A 21,764-nucleotide genomic window follows, 5' to 3' on the forward strand; every position below is an offset into this window, starting at 1 on the left:
GATCAAACTTGTTTAACTAAAGGAAGTAAAAGTCGTAACAAGATTTCCATCGGTGAACCTGCAGAAGGATCGTTACTGGCTGCCGAGCGTACTCCCCATTCTGCGCAGGGCTCCCGTCTCCTTTGCTGTGAGGGTCTCTCACACGGTCTCCTCGCGGGGGTGGATAGGTGGCTCGGCTTATGCTTTATGCTTCCATCCCTCAGTTGTCACGAACCCTGTGGCCTAGTATCTACTATTCTGTTATTGTTAAAATAAATGTGCTGCCATTTTGGGCCATTGTGCAACCACAATAGTCCAAAATGGGCCATTGTGGTTTTGACATAAATTGACAAATTGTGAATCTATGTCAAAATCTTTTTTATCATAGTCTGATATTTGGGCCAATTGCATTCATTCACACTGGGCAGAATACTGACTGAAGATTTTGCTGGTTTGACCTCAAAACAAAATAATATTTATTAAAAAGTCGGTAAAATTACTATATTTCCATTTTTGATAAAAACTCACCTCACCGTTGTCTGTGAAATGAAATTACTAAAATTTACCATAAGGTCCAGATAAGAAAAAAAAAAAACTCTTTTAAAAGAAAAGTGTCCAAGCAGATTTAGAAGGTTTTGGCTCTGAATTCTTCATGTTTCTGTAGTCATTAAAAAAAAATCTACAACAATAATGCCTTCTGAAAAGTAGAATGTGCAGAGATAAACTCGTTGCTCTCATTTAACATTTTATTGTTTCCCGTGCTCATTATAGCTATAATGAGCACAGCTGCATACAATTGCAGTGTCTACATAACAACCATCAACATAAGAGAGATAAACATGTAAGTGCAAGACTTGCACATCACATCATTAAAATGGAATAAATTTGAAAGGAAAATTCATAAATCAAATGATAATATATTATTTAGGAAACAATATTTAATTTATTTTACTTTACGAGAGCATTAGGTCCTCACACTGTCTGCTGAGAAAAATTCCAGCCCTTGGACAAATGTAGTTGATGACCTCTGGTCTATACCTTTCTGTAGTTTAAATATACATCTACAAATGTAATCTTTTTTTATTATTCTGTGGGTGCATCTCCATCAGGGCCTGGATCTTCTGCAGTCATTATCTGTTGATATTTATTCTTGAAAAATCCAGCCTAGGAGTGCAAAGAAAAACATAGAAATGCAGCAAGTATGCATTAGAGTTGCATTGATGAATAGAACTGAACAAGATGAGTGAATGTGAACTTTGATTTAATTTTTTCTAATTTTGGGTATGTTCTACTATAACTTTTCCAAACCATATTAACTGAAAAATTGTGAGCGGAACATCTCACCTTATACAGGCCAGCAGTGAGTAAAGCCAGTAAAAGCAACCCACCCAGGGATCCTCCGATGATCTCTTTGGTGAACTCTGGCTCAGAATACACTTCTACATCTGCCACAATCTGAGAGATAAGGTGACAAAATGTGAATAAAATTTAACCTATGATATAACTCAAACAAGGGAAAATAATGTAATCACCTTGCGAAGAGGAGGATTCTTGTTGGACTCTGTTGAAAAGAAGATGTACTGGTTTTTGTCATACTCCAGATTGGCTGTGCTGGTCAAGAGGAATTTGGCATTTTTTAGTCCAATCTAAGAAAAAAATAGGATGAGCCTAAATTAGATATTGCTTGAGTTAATGGAAGAATGATTATATCTTATTTACCTATCACATACTCAGGAAGAGTTAAAGTGCCTTGAGGCAACTGTTGTGATTTGCCGCTATATGAATGAAATTGAAGTTGTAAAAAATACCAATTTAGCACTTAACATAAACGTCCCATTAATTACCTGCTCGATCCATCCTGAACTGAGGTTTGCAGAGATTTTGTATGTCTTACTCTGCAGTCTTGCCATGAATGTGTTGCACTTGAACACTCTGCATTTGGCTACAGAGCAGTCCTGTAGGTGATTTAAAGAAGACTGAATGCAACACAAGTTCTATCTAGTGTAAGGTGAATTTTTAAATCTACGGAGTATAGAGGGGTACTTACCACTATTTTATTTTTTTGTATCTGACGAACAAAATCTTTGACACCTGGTTCTTCATCATTCCTTCTCTGACAGTCTGCAATCTGGAATGCATTTGATTCATGTACATTTCTGTAATCTGTGTAATTTCACCAATTTTCACAAGAGCCCCAACACCGCTGGCTGAAATGGAGCTCCAAACCATGACAAAACCTCCAGCATCTTTTACTGATGGCTGTAGACACTCACTGCTGTAGCTCTTCCCTGACCCTCTCTGTACACATTGCAGTTGATCTGAACCAAAATTTTAAAATTTGGATTCATTACTCCATACACATCTGCCTAACAATTGAAAGATCCTTTCAATCCTGGGAGGAGACACAAATCCCTCTGGGGTTCAGGAGGTGTAAAAATCTGCCAAATCAAACATGCAGAGTGACCTCCTGTGGTGACCCCTCATGAATAAAGGATCAGTTGTTAGTATTTATTCAATGCTATATGAGACCTGTTGCAACTGATTTTCAGTCCAGTTCTTGTGCAGTCCAGCATACCTCAGCATTTTTTCCCTGTTTCCCTTCCTTAAGAATGGCTTCTTGACAGCAAACCTTCCATTAAGATCATTTGCCAGGTGCATCGCTCAGGTCCTGTATTGGATCTTTGCTGGGATTTTTTTTTTTTTTTTCATATTTCTTAATTTTAACCCTATAACCAGGGCGATGTATCTGTGACCTGCCCTTACTTGCCGTGATCAAACATATTTTGAATTACTGTAATTATGCGACCGTTTGTCCTATCAGAAAAATTCAGAAAAACGGTTTCTCAAAGCAAAGAAAGTCTGCGAACGGTGGGACATTTGAAGTACATTTGTCGCTGATGACAGCTTCTGTATTAAAGGTTAACCTCACTGAAGTGCGGGATGGGCATCATATATAAAGTGTGCAGAAATTGCCAAAAATAGTCACTTGCTTTACGGTTAAGAACCTGACTTACAGATATTGTTCATCTGCTGTAACTAACTGCTACTTTTGTCCTCCACTTGTTCAGTTAGCTCTTTGGGAATCTCCTTGTTGGTGCAAAAATACTATTTTGTGCCTCTCAAACTGTATCATTTGACATAGATCCAACTAACGAAATGGGGAAAATTGTGTTTTTGCAACAGGCTGCTAGTAACAAAGTGCCTAAAGATACAAATTAAAATTGTATCATTATTATTATTATTATCTGTTATGTGTAGACAAAACACTAGTTCTTCCTTTGAATTAGGTGCTTTTTTTGAGCTTGATTGACTCACAGGACAGTCAAAGCCTGATGAACTATTGCTGAAGATCACTTTGAAAATCTATATGAAAGTGTGGCTCCTTGGAAGCAAATTATAAAGCATTACCTGCAGACTGCTCAAATCCACCCAAATGTCTTTTTCACCAAGCTTCACTGGAACCCTGATCACCACAGTGAAATTAAGCGCTCGGATATCATTTGTAATCTAAAAGAGAAAAAAGGATAACTAAGCATTACAATTAGTTCTAAGCCATACAATGAACTTTAACTTTATATACAGACATTATATTTACCGTGAATAATTGTTGGACTGGTTTTTGTAAATTATTCATTCCAAAAGAGAAATTGGTGTAGCTGAGGGAGCTAAATAGACATATATTAAATATTAAATATATACCATGTAATTGAACATTTAGTAATTTTTAAATGATTTCTGTTGTTTTGAATAGAACACATACCTTTCAAATGTCATAAAAATGCTGTACTTCACATTGATCGATTTCTTTTTGTAGAGTTCACTTGTAGCAGCATGCTCCTGATTTCCACTGAAAGGGAGAAGTGAAATGATTTGTACTGTATCTGTGGGGCTTTTGCTCAAATAAATAGTTACCTTTACCTGAAGAACAATACCTGGTGGCATTTGCAGTGACAAAGATCTTCCTCTCAAGCTGACTGTTGGTTTGGATGCCATAAGAGACAATGAAGAAAGCCTGAATTGAAATGAATGAGAGAGAAGAGACTGACTCCTATATTTGTCACACTGTGCAGAAGCAAGAAAATATTTTGTATACAAAAACACAAACCTTATTTTTGCTCTTGAAAATTGGCTTGTCAATAGAGCAGTCTGTGCTTCCTCGTGATAAACCATCTTCACTGTCCAAGGAGTTGCACTCAATTCTTCCCTTTATTAGAAAATGAAATGACTGCTGGATGCATTGGGAGAGCAGCAGGTCAGGGATGAACTGATACAGACTTGATCTTGATGTCTTACCTGCAGCATGGTGAACTTCCTGTAGGAGAGTCCAGCTGGGTACGTGAGAATAACACGGCTGTTGTAGGAGTTTTCCCCGCTGTTCTCCACTGTGACTGTGACATTCAAAAGCTCATCAATGCCCACTTCAACCTCTGAGGATCTGGCAGAATATGGACGAGAGGACGAGAATAAAGGGAGAGGAAAATAAGATTACTGTCATGCTAAAGGTACAGTATGTTAAAAACATTGTAGCTTTGATATGAATGATAACATGGTAACAATAACTATGCTAACTTATTGATGCTAAGGGGGGAGCTATCGTGGTCCCATGTTTCTGGACACAGGATTTTGAGTTTTTGGCATATCTACATTTCCTTTAGCTTTATACTTTTGATTATGGTTCTCTATTCTGGTTTTGTATTTTCTTGTAGAAGCATTTCCTGGTTTGTTTCTTTATATCTATTTTCTATGGATTTGAGTTCTCATCTGCTTCCGTTCTTGGCCACCTAAAGACTATAGGCTACTTCCAGGAGGCTGAGGGGTAGCAGTGGCAACCGGCAGCATTTTTCTCATCTGTGTTCCCACCTGTTTCCCATCCTCACCTTTTCCTGTGTTGGTATAAAGTATCTAAGTCTCCTTCTGTCATTTATTGTGTTCTTCCTCTTGGCTGTGTCCATCACAGGCCTTCCACACAGCCAATTCTGGCATAACACGCTAACATCTACTGATTAGCCATCATCCATTATCCTTATAGTTATCTAATTCAGCATTGTGGCATAGTTTTATTGGTACTGGTGATGGTAGAGACAACGAGGTGTTTATCAAATTTTATTTCAGTTTACCAAGTAATAAAATAAGAAATAAAAACTACAAAACAGGTGAAAACCTAATACATTACCAGACACAAAAATTGTCATGGTTCTAGGATTTTCCTAGGAAATATATCTGAGTTGGGTTTCAATTTAGCTTTTTCTGTATTTGATCATTTGATGTTTTAATAATAATTTTCAAGTTTGGATTATTTTGTTGATTTTATTTTGGATTCCAGTCTTGATTTTCATCCATCCATTTTCTTATTATTATTATTCGGGGCTGGGTTACAGGGTCAGCAGGCTAAACCAGCTTATCCAGGGGAATGCTGAGGCTATACCATGCCAGCCAAGAAATATGACCTCTCCTGCATGTCCTGAGTTTGCCCTATCAGGATTAAAAGTTTGCCTTTTGTTGAGTATCCTGCATTCTACATCTCAGGTCCTTTCAAATACGCAATCCACACAGTCACCTCATCTTGGCACAAGTAAAGCTTTTGTAACTGGGCCTTACCTGGTGAAGTTGAAATCCATTTTCAGGTTATCAACACATTTGTTGTCAATGCCACAGCTGACCTCAAACCCTAACTGTGGAAGAGAACATGATGTAAAAAGTATTATATACATTTTTTTTTTTTACCTGCGTATGCTAACTAGCTAAATAGTGTTAGCTGACTTTGAGTTCTCAAGCTAGGCAGATGCTTACTTCTCATTGAGATGATTAATTAATGTTAACCAAAAACTTTTTTGTCATTGAACAAAACTTTTCGTACTGGAAACGAAATCCTTTCTAAATCAACATTCTTGATCCTCTTCTTAAAAGTGTCTTTCTTCCATGCATGTAGCCTGTCTATCCTAAGTGATCTTAGACAGAGGCACTTTTCATGAAGTAAAGGCTAGAATATTTTAAATTCAGTGTTTTGAGTTTAAGTTTGTTGCTACTGTTGAAGCAGCTGAGAAATGCACAGGTTTTCCTCAATGCCAGAAAGTAAAGGTAAAAGCAGAAAACTGTACAGGGTGATTACAGGAAAAATAGTTGTTGTTTGAGCCTGTGGGGAGAGACTTGGCCTGAGATTTGTGTTGGAAGGCAAACCATCAAACGTGAATTTGAGCTCATTGGAAAGCCCATGGAGAGCATCTTCTGGACAGGCCTGCAAGAAGAGGTCTATGTTAGGTTTGGAGGACACTTAAAAACTCTTCTGTACTGAAATGAACCTCTGTTGGTTGTATTACTTTTTTTAAACGTTATTAACAGCTTTTACCTCAACAAGAAACTTTATAGTTGAGCAGGTTCTGCTAGTTACGTCAACAGTAACTGATCCGGACTGCTCTCGTTCTTTCCCACTGACGTAAGCTCTGTTTTTTGGAGGCTTGCGAGTGGCATCCAGTGTTAAGGTATAATTAATCCTTGCTTGTCCTGGAATAAATCAGAATTTGACTTATGTTACAAATGCACATACATACATAAATTAAACTCTATTGTGTGAAATTAAAGTAAAATTGTGAGGAGAATAACAAACCTGCATTGAATGCTGATATTTTGCTCATGGTAAAGCAAATTTCAGCGGTGTTCTCCAACGGTTCTAAGCAGTCTACATTGTGAGTAGGGATTTGGTGTGGGCTAAATGACACCTCAGCTTTTACCATTACTATGGGTCTTGATCTGAAAATAGACATAGTAAAAAAAAAAAAGAACATGATGAACAGGACATATGAACGACCTTAAGCTTTGTAATACTAACTCTATCACCACCTGAAAAGTTTAAGGTCATTTAGAGATGTCCTTTTTGAAAGAAAAGGAAAACATTTTTTGTCTGGCTTTACATCACAGAACAGAGACCATTTAAATGACAGTTGTTTAAGTTGTTAATGATTTAAGGAATGGTTCATTAGAAATCATTAATGCTTTTAATTTAAATATTTCTACTTTAGTAGTGCTTGTACTGTGTTGGACCCCCCACCCCAACCCCCCTTTGTCTCTGTTTTTCTTTCTTTGTGGCATAAATTCAACAAGCTAAACATTCCTCGGAGATTTTTGGTCCATATGACAGCATTACACAGTTGCTGCAGAATTGTAAGCTAGACATCCTTGATCCTAAACTCCATTTAAACCACAACGGCTCCCAACGGTGCTCTTGGATTGAGATCTGGTGACTGTGGATGTGATTTGAGTACAGTGAACTCATAGTCATGCTCACAAAACCAGTTTGAGGTTATTTGAGCTTTGTAACATGTTGTGTTATCCTGCTGGAAGCAGCCATCAAAAGATGGGTACACTGTGCTCAGAAAGGGGTGGACATGGTCAGCAACAATTCTCAGGTAGGCTGTGGTGTTTAAATGTTGCTCAGTCTGTAGTAAGTGATCCAAAATGTGCAAAGAAAATATGCCTCACACCATTGCACCACCAGCAACCTGGACCATTGATACAAGGCAAAATGAATTGCACTTGTGTAAACTCTTAGTAAATCTGGTCTTAAATCAGCTTGATAACTTTGTCTTCACTGGCTCTCTTGCATTAAATAGACTTTAGAGAATTTCAACGAGATTACAAACGTGAATATTTTATTCCTCAGTTTTTTGTTTTTTGTTTTTTTTTGGGGGGGGGGGGGGGGCAACGGAGCATTCCTTCATTGAGTGCAAGCAGCACTGTACATTATAGTTAGTACTGCTGAAGCCACACACCTTTTTGTTTCTGCGTGGAACAAGAATGCACTGATCTGTTTCAGAAGGAAAGGTCATTTCTTTTTGGCCTATTTCAGATTTTAATCAAACCCACAGAGGCTGATACTCCAGGTGCTCAACTAACCACCTTTATTGCTTCTTTCAATAGAACAGTTTGCACCTCTGCTGGCATACTCTCAATATTTTTTGACTAATGATCAGTGATCCTTTAACATAATAAACTTTTAGTGACATAATGTGACCTTATTCTAATAAAAGTCATCAATCACTGGTGATAGATTTTCATTAATTATTGTGAGTTACATAATTTCGGATCACTTTAATGTTATATTACATAAACAACATTTGTGCTTTTTTATAATTTGGACATTTCAAATTTTGACCAGTACTGTATACATTGAGGTTGCACATTAACAAAAAAGGTAGAAATACCATAGACAGCCTTAATGCATGACTGGATTATCATGGACTTACCTCAGTAAGATAACTGTGCCCTTTGAACCCACCGCTAAGTCAGGCAGTTTATCACCACTCTGGTCAAGCGATGACTGACTGATTGATAGGCCAAAGAACTTCAGTCCTGACTGAACCTCAGAGCCAGTAATTCTCTGTGTACATGGAAATATTTTTATTAACCAAGATGCAGATTGCACAGATATTGACCTTAAATGATTGATGGGTTTAGCCATCTTTGTCAGTGCTTTGATGTTGTGTACCTGTGAGTAAGTAGGACTGATTCTTCCTCCTTCTCCATGGAATATGTAGATGCTGCCTTCACCATCATTCTCCAAAGGTGCTCCAACTGCCAAATCCCTGAATCCATCTGAGTTTAGATCAGGCAGCCCAGCAAGAGAAGAGCCGAACCTTCCTTTGACAGCTGAATGTCCTCTGAGTATTAACGGATCATCAAAATTACACTCGACAAACTAAAAGGATAAGATTGAGTATTTTACAGTCATTAAAATGTAAAGAAAAAAATGACCAATAGCACAATGTAAAACTGTGACTTACCAAACCAGTTAAACTGCAAACATAAACTCTTCCCTCTCCATCAGGCTCCGTGTACATTGGGGCAGACATGAAGATTAGATCAGTGACGTCATCATTATTTATATCCATGGCACACACCTCTGCCCCGAAATATTGACCAGTCTGGTTCTGTGGATACTATGTAAACAAATATTAAAGAATGACAGAAAAGAAGAACCATTTTAATTTGAGAAAATAATTTTTAAAATATCTTGTCTTATTTCAAATACATACCTGCAATAAAAAGGGTTCAATCTTTTGGTTTTCAAAGCTTTCTCTGTTAACGGCGACCACAACTCCTCTGTGTTTGTATCTTGGAGCACCAACAATTGTCAGAGAGCCACTTTGGGTTTTAGCAATTGCCATGGAGTAACCTAGAATTTAGGTGGACAAAAGGGGGAGGACAGATTAAGACTTCTTATAAGTCCTTGTCAATTTTGTCCATTTGGCCAACTGATCAACATTTTTGGGTAAATGAATTACAGCAGAGCTGTGAATATTAATGATCACATGTGTATGAGTTAGATTGTTAAGAGTGTAATATTATTACCAAGATAACTGTCAGGCTCCAAAGACACATCCTCATATGTCTTCACTTTCTGACCACCTGTTGTGTACTGCACGTAGCCTCCCTTCCACTGGTTTGCACCAACAATTGACATCTGAATTCCCTACAGTGTAGACAGAAAATACATTTTATATAAAATTTATTTTACATTTTAAATCTGGACTGTGTTCAACTGTATAACTGTCTTTCAGCTTGTAGGTAATAAACAGTGCAGCGCAGGCACGTGTGAATCTTTCTGTGACTGGACTGTGTGGTGACATTTTGGTAGTTTTAATGACCTCAGGCGTAAAAACTGCACTGAATCCCTCCTGAGACATTTCCATTTTCAGTGACTCTCCACCGCTTTGAGATCCTGTAACAGTTAAAGACACAATATAGCAAATTCCAATTTACATTACGATTCAAGAAGCAATTTCGAATTATTTTTGCTTCATTTGGGGGGGGGGGGGGGGGGGGGGGGGGGGATTACAGAAGTGCCTGAGCATTTATTGTGAAATGAGAGGCTAAAAGGTAAAATACAATAAAGTTAATACAATGTAATCATTTACATTTTTTACATTGACAGTAATTTTAACAAACCTGTAATATCAAATTTATGTTTTTACCTTCAATGGAGAAAATTTTGTCCCGCAAATTCTGCTTTATTATTTCAAGTGCGTTGAAGCTGTCCACTTGAAAGACGTATTTATCTGAGGGAGGTGATGCAATGATGCCCAGTTCTTTTTTTGCTTCAGGTTTAGTAAATGCATCCCCCACCTAGGGTTGAAAAAAACTATGTTTAAGTTCTTTTATTATGCAACCTGATTTGCTCACTTTATTAAAATACAGTGCATAAACTTAAGGTTGTATTCCCATTATATAATGAAATTTACAGACACGCTTTACTTATACATGCTAACACTAAATAGAACCCAAATCCATGATAACAGTTATGCTGTGAAATAGTTTCTACACATTTTTTTTAAGAACTGGTTAAATTTATGTTACCTACGCAGCCCATGTTTTCATCAATAATTCTGCCTTTTTCTGCTTCACACGGTCAGCGATGAGTGAATTAATCAGCAACATGTGACTATAGTCTGACAGTTTGACTAAAACACATCAGCAGTATGAAACTCTGCAAGTTTAAATAATGGAAGTACTTACCCCAATAGCAAATCGAACAATCTTTTTACTCTTTGCCTTCTCTGTTGCACCTGGGAGATTTTCTGGGTCATTAGATTGTCCATCAGTAATTACTATTAAGACCTTCTTCACATTCGGTCTGGAACCACTTTCTGGTGTGAAAACATTTTCCCTGTCAAATTAAAAAGTAATTAATTTAAATAGGGTAAATAAAGTAAAGATTGTACTTTGCTAATCCAAATATTATTTTATTTCAAATTTAGTTCAGCCAGTATTTAAAATTAGCCTTGGTTGGGGATAATACTTCAAAATACAAATCTAAGTACATTGTTCCATTTGAAAAGCTTGCATCAGTCAGAGTCCACACAGTACTTAGTGTGGTCAGATTCACACACAAAGAAAAACATCTGGACAGTAAGTTAATTGTAGTGCTTCAGTAATGTCATTGCATCCCTTACACAACATGTGTGATGGCTTTCGCTGTGTAAGTAGGTCCCCTGTGTTGATTGATTTTATCAATGTCAGTGTCCACTGATTCAGATGAGTCAAATTTTCTAAAGGGAAAATGAACCTCTGGTGAACTGGAGAACTGGGAAACAGAAAACTGAAATAAAGGGGAAAAAACATTTAAAATATATAAAACAGTCATGTTTAATGGGACTACATGCAAATAAAAACTAACTATTTTACGATTTGCTATGTTCGAACTGACAGAGGGACTGTAGCGTCTCACCAGTGTGTCACTTGAGAGAAAAATATGGATTAGATCTTTCAGAAACTTCTTCATTGTTCGAAAATCAGGACTAGATACGCTGCCTGAACCATCCAACAGAAAGGCGATGTCTGCTTGCAGCGGGCACTCTGTCAAAGAGATGGATTTGACATTAAACTAAATTTCATCTAGCACTGCAATTAGTCTTACTCTCAATATTTATATTTTACTTTTAATTATTTATGAAACAACCCCTGTGCCTAGAAGGAAACCAAAACATATCAGTCTCCTAAAACACTTTTCTTGGATATCTTATGGGTTAAAAATATTAGTATAACATGCCTCAAGAGGTCTCAAATCATTTTCAGGCATTTTGTTGCAAGGCTGCACTGTGTACGCTGCATAAAAACCAAACAAGCTGCGATGAATTTGAAACCAAAGTTTGTTTGAATTACAGTTACATTCATTTAACACAGAGATAAAAAAATTTTAATATTGGGCAAAAATAGCCAGAGTAAATACAAAATGATGATTTTAAATGGTCCTTTAAGTTATTATGAGCAAAAAGCTATCCAAATGTACACCACCACCACCACCCCCACTGACGACTCATCCAGGAGGTCACAGAAGAACCCAGAACAACAGATAAAGAACTGCAGGCCTCACTTGGGTCAGTCAAAGTCAGAGTTCACAATTTTAATTAATTTGACCTTTACAGCTTGTGCAAGGACAAAAATAAATGATTATAGTGAATGAACCTTTATTAGTCCCACAATGGGGAAATTACAGACTAAAATAAGACTAAGCTTAAGTAAAAAAAAAAAGTAAAAATTGCATTATTTATTATGGGTACATTTTCACAAGCTCAATTTACTGTTACCTTCAAGAGCAGAAGGTATTGGTGGTCCAAATGTAGAACTGTTTATTTGTAAGCAAACACCATTATACATGGTGATACTTTTGCAGTCCTTTGGAACAGATGGACAACACACCTGAAAACAAAGACAAGTCCTGATTAACACTGATTATTTCCTTGTCCTTTAAGCAGCTGTTCATTCCATATCACATTCAACAAATCTGAAAAAAGAAATTCCCTCATGACTCCCCAATTTTTTTTCTTTTGAAAGAATATTTATCATGGTGCCCATGCCTTCAGTGTAGCTCATACTTCTTCCTTCACTCTTCTCTGATTCTGCCCGCTTTCTCTTTGTTTTATATTCTCTTTCAGGAACATGCGTGTAAATCTAGGAATGAATGAATGTCACTACCCCTGTGTGGGGACTCTGGAGGTGAGGCCCAGGCTTCAGTGCTCACTGGACACTCAAATCTGCCTTCCATTCCAACATAGCTGAAGACAGACTCTCAGAAGTTGCATTTTCTAACTTTAAGAAGACATTTGTCACGCAAGGACAGAGAATTTTGATCCTCACTGATTTAAAAAAAAAAACACTACAGTTGTCTGCAGTTCACACACTCACCACAGTGTTTTGTGCTGTAGGATCGCTTGTCATTGTCAAACCAAAGGACATGTTGGCTGCAAAATCTGGTGCTGTATTGAAAGCATTCAATATTTGTTAAAACACAACCAGACACTCTGTGAATGGAGGAAAACAGTGAAATGGAAGACTACAAAGAAACACAATTATTACACTTCCCTCTTTGACATAATATATATATGTGGTTCATTTTCAGCAGGAAGGAATTGAATTTCCTTATTACTTCATTTTAAAACTCAGAAAATTTTGAAAAGCAAGATCTAAATATTTTTTCTTTTGTATTTTGTTTTATTGGTAAGTCAATAGATGGCTGAATGTTACATACTGAGATATCTGCTTTAGAAGTATGCAATGATTTGATTTAACCAAGTTTCTGTGCCAGGATCTGATCATCAGAAATTCAATGGCAAAATATTTAAATTCAGAGTTTCAGCACAAATGAATGGTTACTTACCTTGAAGTGGTATGTTTTTGCAATTTGAGGGAGAAGTGGTGCACCTATATATTCCCCCACTGTTCTGTTCAAGTGGGGCACTGACGAGCACACTAAGGAAATAAATCCGGACAGTGATTAAGTCTAGAAAGAAAACTCTGATTAAATAAACTACATATGTTTTCTGTTAAATATTATGCACTTGTTAACTTAAGGCAATTGTAAACCCAATCTAATCAATTTGTGACAAACACACACATACACAATCTAACAATGTCCTGACTTACTCTGACTGTCTTTGAACCACCTGGTAGCCAAAACCAGCAGCAGAGCTGCTCAGGGTCTTCCAGGCCGCGGGCTCAATGTTGAAACAAAGTGCAGCATTTGACACTGAGAATTAAAGAAGAAAGAATATTGGTAATCTTTTTTAAATCCACTGTGCAGAATAATGTGATTATAGCAACTCTAATTATTAATTTCACATACAGGAAATTTGTATTTGTGACACACACACACACACACACACACACACACATAGGTAATACAGAAATTGTCTTAGAGAAGTAACGTTGATATCTACATTCCTGAAGAAGCATTTAAAATCTATAGTGTGCGATTGTATAAATAACAGTGAAACCAAACGATGTTCCCTTTGTTGGTAATGACGCGACACATTTTTCCAAAATAGCCCCCATGATAGAGTCTGTGGCGTGCTGTTGTCTTAAACATCTCTTTGGTAATAAGGAATTTTGGTTTCTTCTTGCATTTTAAAGCTTTCAACAATGACGTCTCCATCATTTATGAACTTCCTGAAATAATACATTTATTTAAAAATATATTTTGAGAATGGATGGATGATATATTTTATCACAATGACAAGCCCTTAAGTTCATTTTCTTGTCGCTATGGCCTCAGTTAGATTATTGAGCCTGCATCTGAAGGTGTCTGCAGGATTACTAAGTACAATATGACACAGCTCTGGAAAATAAACAGGTACATATAATGATTGCATGAACTCTGAATTAGACATATAGATATTGTATTGATCCTGAAGGAAATTTGGGCATTACTGGGGATCTAACGTCCATTTCCAGAGTTTATTATGAGTTAAATATTAAGAGTTTAGTTTAGTCAAACAATTTATGAAAGACCTTTTCACTCAGTGCACTTCTGCAATCGAAAAATAATTAAAATAATTTAGTCATGAAGCTATTTTTACAGTAAGAAACTGCCTGAGCTGATCAGACATTTCTTCAGGTAGTTTGATGCACAGAGGATAAAATGCGAATGAGGAAATGACCATCACAAAGGTATTTCTAGATGATGCAGTTTCAGTTGTTACTGCATTCTGCTCGGTACCTTAAAGTGTTGCAGTGCTAAGTGCAGAATCCCAGCCTCCAACTTAAATTAAAATAAAGGTCACATTTTCATAATCAGACAATGAAAGACAAAATCAGAAGGCACAAACTTATCTTACCTGACAAGAATAGTGTAGTGCTGATTATCCAGTTCATTGTGTTACTCCCATGGAAAATAAATGAAAGTGTGATTTTGTTTCTTTCCTTCTTTCTTTCTTTTGACAGCTGAGTAAGTCCAGGTGAAAGTGTGTAAGAAGGAGATGTTGAAACCAAAATGCAGAAATTATCAGATGACTGATTACAGCTAAAGCACACACGACTTAGAGGAACTCTTAGTAGGAGGAGGAGTTACAATGCTGCGTTATATAAGGTGCAGCAGACCACAGTGGTGGTGGTGGGCGTTTAACTTTTGATTTTGTTCAAGCTCTTATTTTTTAAACAGCAGTAATCTCATTTTCACAAGAAATCATTTTCTGCATTAACAATAATTCAAATAAAACCTAACTTCAGGTCTCATTAACTTGGTTGGTTACTCAGACAAAAGTCTTTGTTTATCACTTTAAGCTGTAAATAAGAACAATGAAGGCTTATTGAGAATACAGCGTTGGTTTACAGTTTATATCCAAAAGAATATGCTCATATAAATTGCATGCTCTTCTTTTCATACTCTGAAAATATGTGTTGAACTTATGAAAACATCTGAATTGATTGTCTATCCTACTCACCATGTGGTTGAGACAATTCTCTTTGTGAAAGTTATATATAAAAATAAAGACCATTTCTCTTTTTCACCAGATTTCCTCCAAACTAACTCATCCCATCTATGAGTTAGAAAATTTGATAATGGGCAAATTTTGCAATTTACTCTGAACATTATGTTACCATATCTGATCCACTTTATCTTGCAGTTTAAGATATAAAAACATCGTATTCCATATTGCTCATTGTAGATAACTAAACTGTTGAATCTGCTTCTTTTGACATCTTATCTATGCATGTTGATTTGTTAAACTTACAGCCTCCTGTCAGGAAGTTGGCCTCTTTTACCACAAGTACCCAACCAAAAACTCAAAGCCCGAACCTCTGAGAACATCCGCAGTGCAAAATTTCAGAAGTCTGTTTTGTGCTTTCCCACAAGCTGTCTGAATGAGAGACACTGAAACAGATGCAAGGCGCAGTACTTGCTGAGTGTGTCAACCTGCAACCTTTGCCTAGCATGGTGGTTCACCTCTTCCTACAGACCAAAGACGTTCAAGAAAGGTTGAGAAAAGGTCAAGGATCAGCGCACTGTGTTGCTGTGTCTGGTTTGGATTTCTCAGAGCAGGTTAGTAATGTTGTCACATGCTCTCCAACTCTATCTGTCTGTGTGTGTGTGTGTGTGTGTGTGTGTGTGTGTGTGTGTGTGTGTGTGTGTGTGTGTGTGTGTGTGTGTGTGTGCGCGCGCGCACAAGCGCTGTTAGTGCAATCTACATTTACCCCAAATTTATCTTCCTCCACACACTATTTCAAGTGACCTTTGGTTATGAGGTGCTCTTCTTTGCTGAGACAGCACATTTTAAAATAACTGCAGCTAAACAGTATTTTTATTACAACACCGGCTTCAAAGGATGTACGTGAAAGATGCATAATTTCATTTAATGAGTATATAAGGAACACTTATATTAGAGCCAGTTTCACCCCATGTCATTCTTCCTTAAAGATTTCTGGATAATATCATCCACTCGTCTACCCATCTATCTGAACTTTACCTAAACCCTTACTGCCTTTCACTCCATCGCATTTTGTGCCATTCACTGAAACACTCTTTGCCCTTTGAGCGGCTGCTCACTAGCACGTTGTCCAGCCCCAGTCTTGCTGAATGTCACAAGCCATCTCTGGTTGCATCCTGTTCTTTTTATAGCTGGGCAGCTGAAATGTGAGGGGTCACAATGGGAGGATAAATACAAGGGCCAGCAGGCTCAGAGGGGTGTCGCAGACGAAGGCCGGATCTTCTCCTTTCCTCTCTCTTCTCTCAGCTCTCCTCCCAACCTCAAAGGTAAAAGAACAGAAAAAATTAATTCACACCTATGGAAAAATAGCATTCATTTGTATGTCATCTGTTGAATTTCTTTTTTTTGGGGGGATATATTTTTTTCTAAAACCAGATCATAATCTCAAACTTATGACATAGATACCAGAGATAAAATGCAGACAATGTTGTGCATGTTCTTGCAGTTTACAAGACTGTGTGGTTAATGTGACTAACTAGAACTATATAAGTTTCACCCACAGGCCTGACTGCTTGTTACATGTGACTGTCTGCCTTTTTCTTTTTTACTTCTACCACAGAGAACCAGACGCTACACCAACTGAAATATCTTGTTTTCTATAGTATAATAATCCTCAGTATTGATCATGATGAATGATGAGAAATGATTCTCCCTCGGCATTAATAAGACTGATCACTCTTCAGTGCATTACTGGTCACCTACCTTTATCTGATTCAGTGTTTCCATTGCTGTTGTGGTCAGTGGTGGCTAATTTCTTGCTTTTCTGTGTAAATGTGTCTCAATTGTCCTCTGTAAAGTGGAAGTGCTCGACAAGAGTGGGGTGTGATACTGCTGATTTTCTTTTATGCAATGCCTTCATGCTGAGCTACAGGGCCTTCACCACCTTGGGGAATGCAGTAGTACACTGGATATATTTAGTCCGACGTATTGATAGTGGAGACAGGGTGACAGTTGGAGGAGGTATGCAATAGGAGGCCAGTGAAGAGGAATGGAGAGGGAAGGGGCAGAGAAGGGGAATGGAAAGGTCAGGGATAAGAGGTTAGAAAATGGAACAGGTCACAGACATGCTCACGATTTTTCAAGGGTCGTCAGATGCATGGAGGGCGGGGCAGGTGGTGCGGGTTCTCTGACACTGGATCCTCTGTGCAGCTACATATTGTGCCTGGGGAATAGTGTGTAACCAGCAGACAAGCTTCTGCAGTAGTTTTAGCTTAAACAGCTGCAGTCGCATATAGGACACGAGTTGGTTACATTTTTTTTTAGCAAGAGGCAGTCAGACAGGAAAACATAAAACCATAAGCCAGACTTTTTTTTTGTAAACCATTTCCTTCGCACAGTGAACTTGATGCTGTGTTCTCCTCTCATCTAAGTTTTCCCATGCATATGACCTTAAAACATCACCCTGAAAAGCAGCTTTGCACAGCAATATAGTCTGTCCCCTTTGTCCTATTTACAAACACATCATTATTATGTCAAATTTTTGTCTTCCCTCTGTTTTATCAAGAGTCAGGATGCCTCACGCATACCCCTTCCTCACTCCTGAGCAGAAGAAGGAGCTCAGTGATATTGCTCAGAAGATTGTCGCTCCAGGCAAAGGAATCCTTGCCGCAGATGAGTCGACTGGTAAGAAAAATAACTAGTAATAAATATTTATTTGAGACAGCCAACTGGTCACAGACTGGTTTATTAAACTGTCAATTATAGATCAACACATACAATGAAATGAGGAAGTCACCAAAAGCCTTTGAAATAAGCATTGCTATCAGGCTACAACTGAAGCTGGTTTCAGTGTGTGTTTCTCAGAACTGAACTGAAAGAGTTCTGCATGAGTGTCTATGAGTACGCAAACAAATACACTACACCACAGCTTAGAACAGACTATTTCCACAGTCAACCTGATTTTATATGCTTTTCTACAACCTCAAGGCAGTGTAGCCAAGCGCTTCCAGAGCATCAATGCTGAGAACACTGAGGAGAACAGGAGGCTGTACCGTCAGCTCCTCTTCACTGCTGACGACCGCATCAGTCCTTGTATTGGTGGCGTTATCCTCTTCCACGAGACCATGTACCAGAAGACCGACGATGGCAAGCCTTTCACACAGTACCTCAAAGAAAGAGGCATGGTGGTGGGCATCAAGGTCGACAAAGGTGTTGTCCCCCTGGCGGGAACCAACGGCGAGACAACCACCCAGGGTGAGCACAGAAGAGATCGAGACATATGCGCTGCATAAGTATCTTTCTTCATCTAACTTATTAAATATGTGCTGTCCCTCTTAACAGGTCTCGATGGACTTTATGAGCGTTGCGCCCAGTACAAGAAGGATGGTGCTGACTTCGCAAAATGGCGTTGTGTTTTGAAGATCACCCCCACCACTCCATCAAGACTTGCTATCATTGAGAATGCCAATGTCCTGGCTCGCTATGCCAGCATCTGCCAGATGGTAAGACACAATAGAGAGTTGACCAGTTTTAACAGAAGTTTACAAGCTACCTGGCAAGGTGGATCTATTAAAAAAAAAACAATTAAGACACGCCTTTCAAAAGCACCATGTTGGCAAAAAAATAATCATTCACCCATTCAAATCATTGAATTCAGGTGTACAAAATCACTTGCATGGCTGCAGGTGTATAAAATCAAGCACATAGATCAGACTGCTTCTACCAACATTTGTGAAAGAATGGGTCACTCAGAATTCCCTCGTGGTACCGTGATAGGATGCCACCTGTGCAACAAGTCCAGCTGTGAAATTTCCTCACTACTAAATATTTCACAGTCAAGGACACATGTGTGAATGCTTCTGACAACAGAGTGTACTTCCTGCATGGGTTTCTGGGTAGAAACGCAGTATAAACAGGGCGCCTGGGTGGCTTAGTGGTGAAGCCGGCGACCACATACATATGACGCGTTGCGGTGCAGGCGGCGTGGGCTCAAGTCCCGGCCCGTCGCAAATTTGCCCGTGTGTCTTCCCCTGTATCTTTCCCCCATTTCCTGTCCCTCTCCACTGCCCATAAAAGCCGCTGTGGGCAAAAAAAAAAGAAACACAGTATAATGAGGAAACTTTGAACAAGCCAAGATATCTCCAAGATAATATATGACTGTGTTATAAAGGTGGTAGAGTATTTGGGTGGCAGAGTAGAACTGCAATTTTTAGATTTTTTAAAGTCTCTGTTGTTGCCTTTCTCATGTCTTGCTTTCTTAATGTGAGCTCCTGTATTTCACTGTCTTTCTGTCCTGGCCTTTCTCAGCATGGCATTGTTCCCATCGTTGAGCCTGAGATTCTCCCTGATGGTGACCACGACCTGAAGCGTTGTCAGTACGTCACTGAGAAGGTCCTGGCTGCCGTCTACAAGGCCCTCTCCGACCACCACGTCTACCTGGAGGGCACCCTGCTCAAACCCAACATGGTTACCGCTGGACACTCTTGCTCGCACAAGTACAGCAGCCAGGAGGTTGCCATGGCAACCGTTACCGCCCTGCGCCGCACCGTGCCCCCTGCAGTTCCCGGTTCGCTGGATGCTTATCATACACTTTTTGATATGCACACCTTTACATTTTTGTAGACACAAAATGTCAAATTTTGCCTATTGTTATTGACAGTTGAATTCTCAGCTGAATAATCTGCATGCTGGACTCAAGGAGGGTTTTGCTAAACTCCTGTGCTTTGCAGGCATTACCTTCCTGTCTGGTGGCCAGAGTGAGGAGGAGGCCTCAGTCAACCTGAACTCCATAAACCAGTGCCCTCTGCACAAGCCCTGGGCACTGACCTTCTCATACGGCCGTGCACTGCAGGCCTCTGCCCTGAAAGCCTGGGGTGGCAAGAAGGAGAACGGAAAGGCATGTCAGGAAGAGTTTGTCAAGCGAGCTCTGGTATGTGTGAATTTTTTTTTTTTTTTTAAGTGACGGAACTATATAAAGATATGAATTGATTATATTATTAACCTCAAACTTATGTTCCAGAATCATATTGTGCATTAAATAATGTCTTTTTCACCTTACAGGCTAACAGCCAAGCCTGCGTGGGCAAATATGCTTCCTCTGGAGCCAGCGCTGCTGGTGGAGAGTCACTGTTTGTGGCTAATCATGCTTATTAAGCATGAACATGTCCAACTTCTAACCCTCCATTATTACATCACCATGGAAAAGGGCATGTCTTCTATGAAATTCACGCTCCACTATTAAACACAGCAACAGCCTGACTTTTACAACATCTGTGTAGAAAGCAAAAGAGAAAGAAGGAAAAAGCTTTCTTTTGAGTTGTTGCTGCAGCTAGGAGACTCTAAAAAAAAAGTTCTTCCTCCATTCCCTTAGCTTTTATTTTTAAACACCTTTTTTCAGGTGAAGATTCCCACAATGTTTTTACACAACTTGTACTATTTTCTTGGTCTGTTACCACCAAGTTCAGTATATGAATGATACTGTTACCATGGAATAAAGCATTTACCATAGCGTGATGGTCTACTTCCTTTTTTGGTTTTACTTTGTGTTTTACTTCTCACTGCTTAACATTATGTGAAGTTCCCACGAAACCAAGAATGACAAACAGTTGCCAGAATAATTGCACTCAAGCAGAAGTTTACTGATAAAAAAAATTCTGAATCTTATAGCTATACTTCCCATGACAGTCAAGCAGCAAATAGCTAAACAGAATTAAAATATGCCGCTGTTAGTGTTGTATAAAATCTTTCTCAGACAGGTGTGCATTCAGAACAACATTTGCAAAAACTGGCATATTTGGGCTCCCAGGAGGGTTGTTTCTTTATTCAGCTGTTAATTATGTTTGCATATAAAAAGTGGTTGGTATGTAAAAGACAAACAATCAGGTGACAAAGCAGAAATCTTTAATTATAGTGAGTGAAATTGTAATTGTCAGCCTCCAGCAAAGGCTCCAGAGGTGTCCCATCACTATTGTCAAGCTCTCCAAAGGGGTCCATCTCCATTCTCCTTCATCAGCTTCCAGAGGATTCCCTTGCTAATGCCAGTCTTCAGCCAGGACTCTGCCGCTGGCCCCCTTGTGCTTTTGAGTGTGGATGAAATTACAAATGGTTGCAGGCTACAGGGGCCTGAAACAAGCCCTGACTTGTGTAAATTAGTTTAAAAGCAAAAAAAGTTAATCAAGAGATCAATCTCAAAATAGCAAGGCAAATCAAATATCAGTTAATGAGCCACAGTGACATTAGTTAACTTCATCATCTTGCATCTCAAAATATCCATTCGTCTAGTTTTCTCTCACATTTCAATATAGATATAAATATGGAATCAAGAGACTGCGAGGAGCCTTTAATTTATATTACAGATTTAACTGAATTTTGAGCATCCAATTGCTTGTTGATATTTAAGTTACTTAATTACTTAAGTTAAAGTTAATGTAACTTATGTTCAAAATAATCCCTTTTTATTGCATAGTGGGCATCAGTTCATCCTCTGAAACAATTCCCCTGACTGTAAGGCCACCATCCCTTTAAGCCAGCTGTTTTATGATTGGCTGCCCCTCACATATAAAAGGTCCAGGAGCAGAAGACCTCTGAGAA

General features: G+C 38.5%; 2 protein-coding genes across 2 annotated transcripts; one reads left to right on the forward strand and one right to left on the reverse strand.

Annotated features, from left to right (window-relative positions):
• Nucleotides 1–834: 834 nt before the first annotated feature.
• On the reverse strand, nucleotides 835–14,744 carry LOC115797987 (integrin alpha-M-like). Its single transcript, XM_030754616.1, has 30 exons — nucleotides 14,586–14,744; nucleotides 13,396–13,498; nucleotides 13,130–13,221; nucleotides 12,658–12,728; nucleotides 12,060–12,171; nucleotides 11,201–11,328; nucleotides 10,926–11,071; nucleotides 10,489–10,639; nucleotides 9,948–10,098; nucleotides 9,621–9,694; nucleotides 9,325–9,445; nucleotides 9,009–9,148; nucleotides 8,757–8,912; nucleotides 8,462–8,671; nucleotides 8,220–8,353; nucleotides 6,584–6,726; nucleotides 6,326–6,480; nucleotides 6,089–6,214; nucleotides 5,578–5,651; nucleotides 4,273–4,414; nucleotides 4,085–4,183; nucleotides 3,912–3,991; nucleotides 3,740–3,826; nucleotides 3,575–3,644; nucleotides 3,388–3,486; nucleotides 2,027–2,107; nucleotides 1,824–1,934; nucleotides 1,512–1,625; nucleotides 1,324–1,434; nucleotides 835–1,143 (listed from the first exon to the last, which is right to left on the reverse strand). Exons 1-30 carry the CDS (start codon nucleotides 14,620–14,622, stop codon nucleotides 1,063–1,065), a joined length of 3,399 nt encoding a protein of 1,132 aa, XP_030610476.1. The 5' UTR covers nucleotides 14,623–14,744; the 3' UTR covers nucleotides 835–1,062.
• Nucleotides 14,745–16,366: 1,622 nt separating this feature from the next.
• Nucleotides 16,367–20,461, forward strand: aldoab (aldolase a, fructose-bisphosphate, b). The gene is made up of 7 exons (XM_030754353.1): nucleotides 16,367–16,501; nucleotides 17,740–17,858; nucleotides 18,162–18,428; nucleotides 18,516–18,676; nucleotides 19,482–19,740; nucleotides 19,904–20,103; nucleotides 20,235–20,461. Exons 2-7 carry the CDS (start codon nucleotides 17,747–17,749, stop codon nucleotides 20,325–20,327), a joined length of 1,092 nt encoding a protein of 363 aa, XP_030610213.1. The 5' UTR covers nucleotides 16,367–16,501; nucleotides 17,740–17,746; the 3' UTR covers nucleotides 20,328–20,461.
• Nucleotides 20,462–21,764: the final 1,303 nt, after the last annotated feature.

Source organism: Archocentrus centrarchus, chromosome 19 (genome assembly GCF_007364275.1).
Source record: "Archocentrus centrarchus isolate MPI-CPG fArcCen1 chromosome 19, fArcCen1, whole genome shotgun sequence".
Lineage (NCBI taxonomy): Eukaryota > Metazoa > Chordata > Actinopteri > Cichliformes > Cichlidae > Archocentrus > Archocentrus centrarchus.

What these genes read in the sequence shown, in the direction of transcription:
- LOC115797987 (XM_030754616.1), bottom strand. Translation starts at nt 14,622, where the DNA reads ATGAACTGGATAATCAGCACTACACTATTCTTGTCAG. An exon ending in CAAAAACATACCACTTCAAG is followed by an intron (nt 12,729 to 13,129) that starts GTAAGTAACCAT and finishes CTTTCAATACAG; the next exon opens with CACCAGATTTTGCAGCCAAC. An exon ending in GTTCAGGATGGATCGAGCAG is followed by an intron (nt 1,626 to 1,823) that starts GTAATTAATGGG and finishes TTTTTTTCTTAG; the next exon opens with ATTGGACTAAAAAATGCCAA.
- aldoab (XM_030754353.1), top strand. Translation starts at nt 17,747, where the DNA reads ATGCCTCACGCATACCCCTTCCTCACTCCTGAGCAGAAGAAGGAGCTC. An exon ending in CGTGCCCCCTGCAGTTCCCG is followed by an intron (nt 19,741 to 19,903) that starts GTTCGCTGGATG and finishes TGTGCTTTGCAG; the next exon opens with GCATTACCTTCCTGTCTGGT. An exon ending in AGTTTGTCAAGCGAGCTCTG is followed by an intron (nt 20,104 to 20,234) that starts GTATGTGTGAAT and finishes TTCACCTTACAG; the next exon opens with GCTAACAGCCAAGCCTGCGT.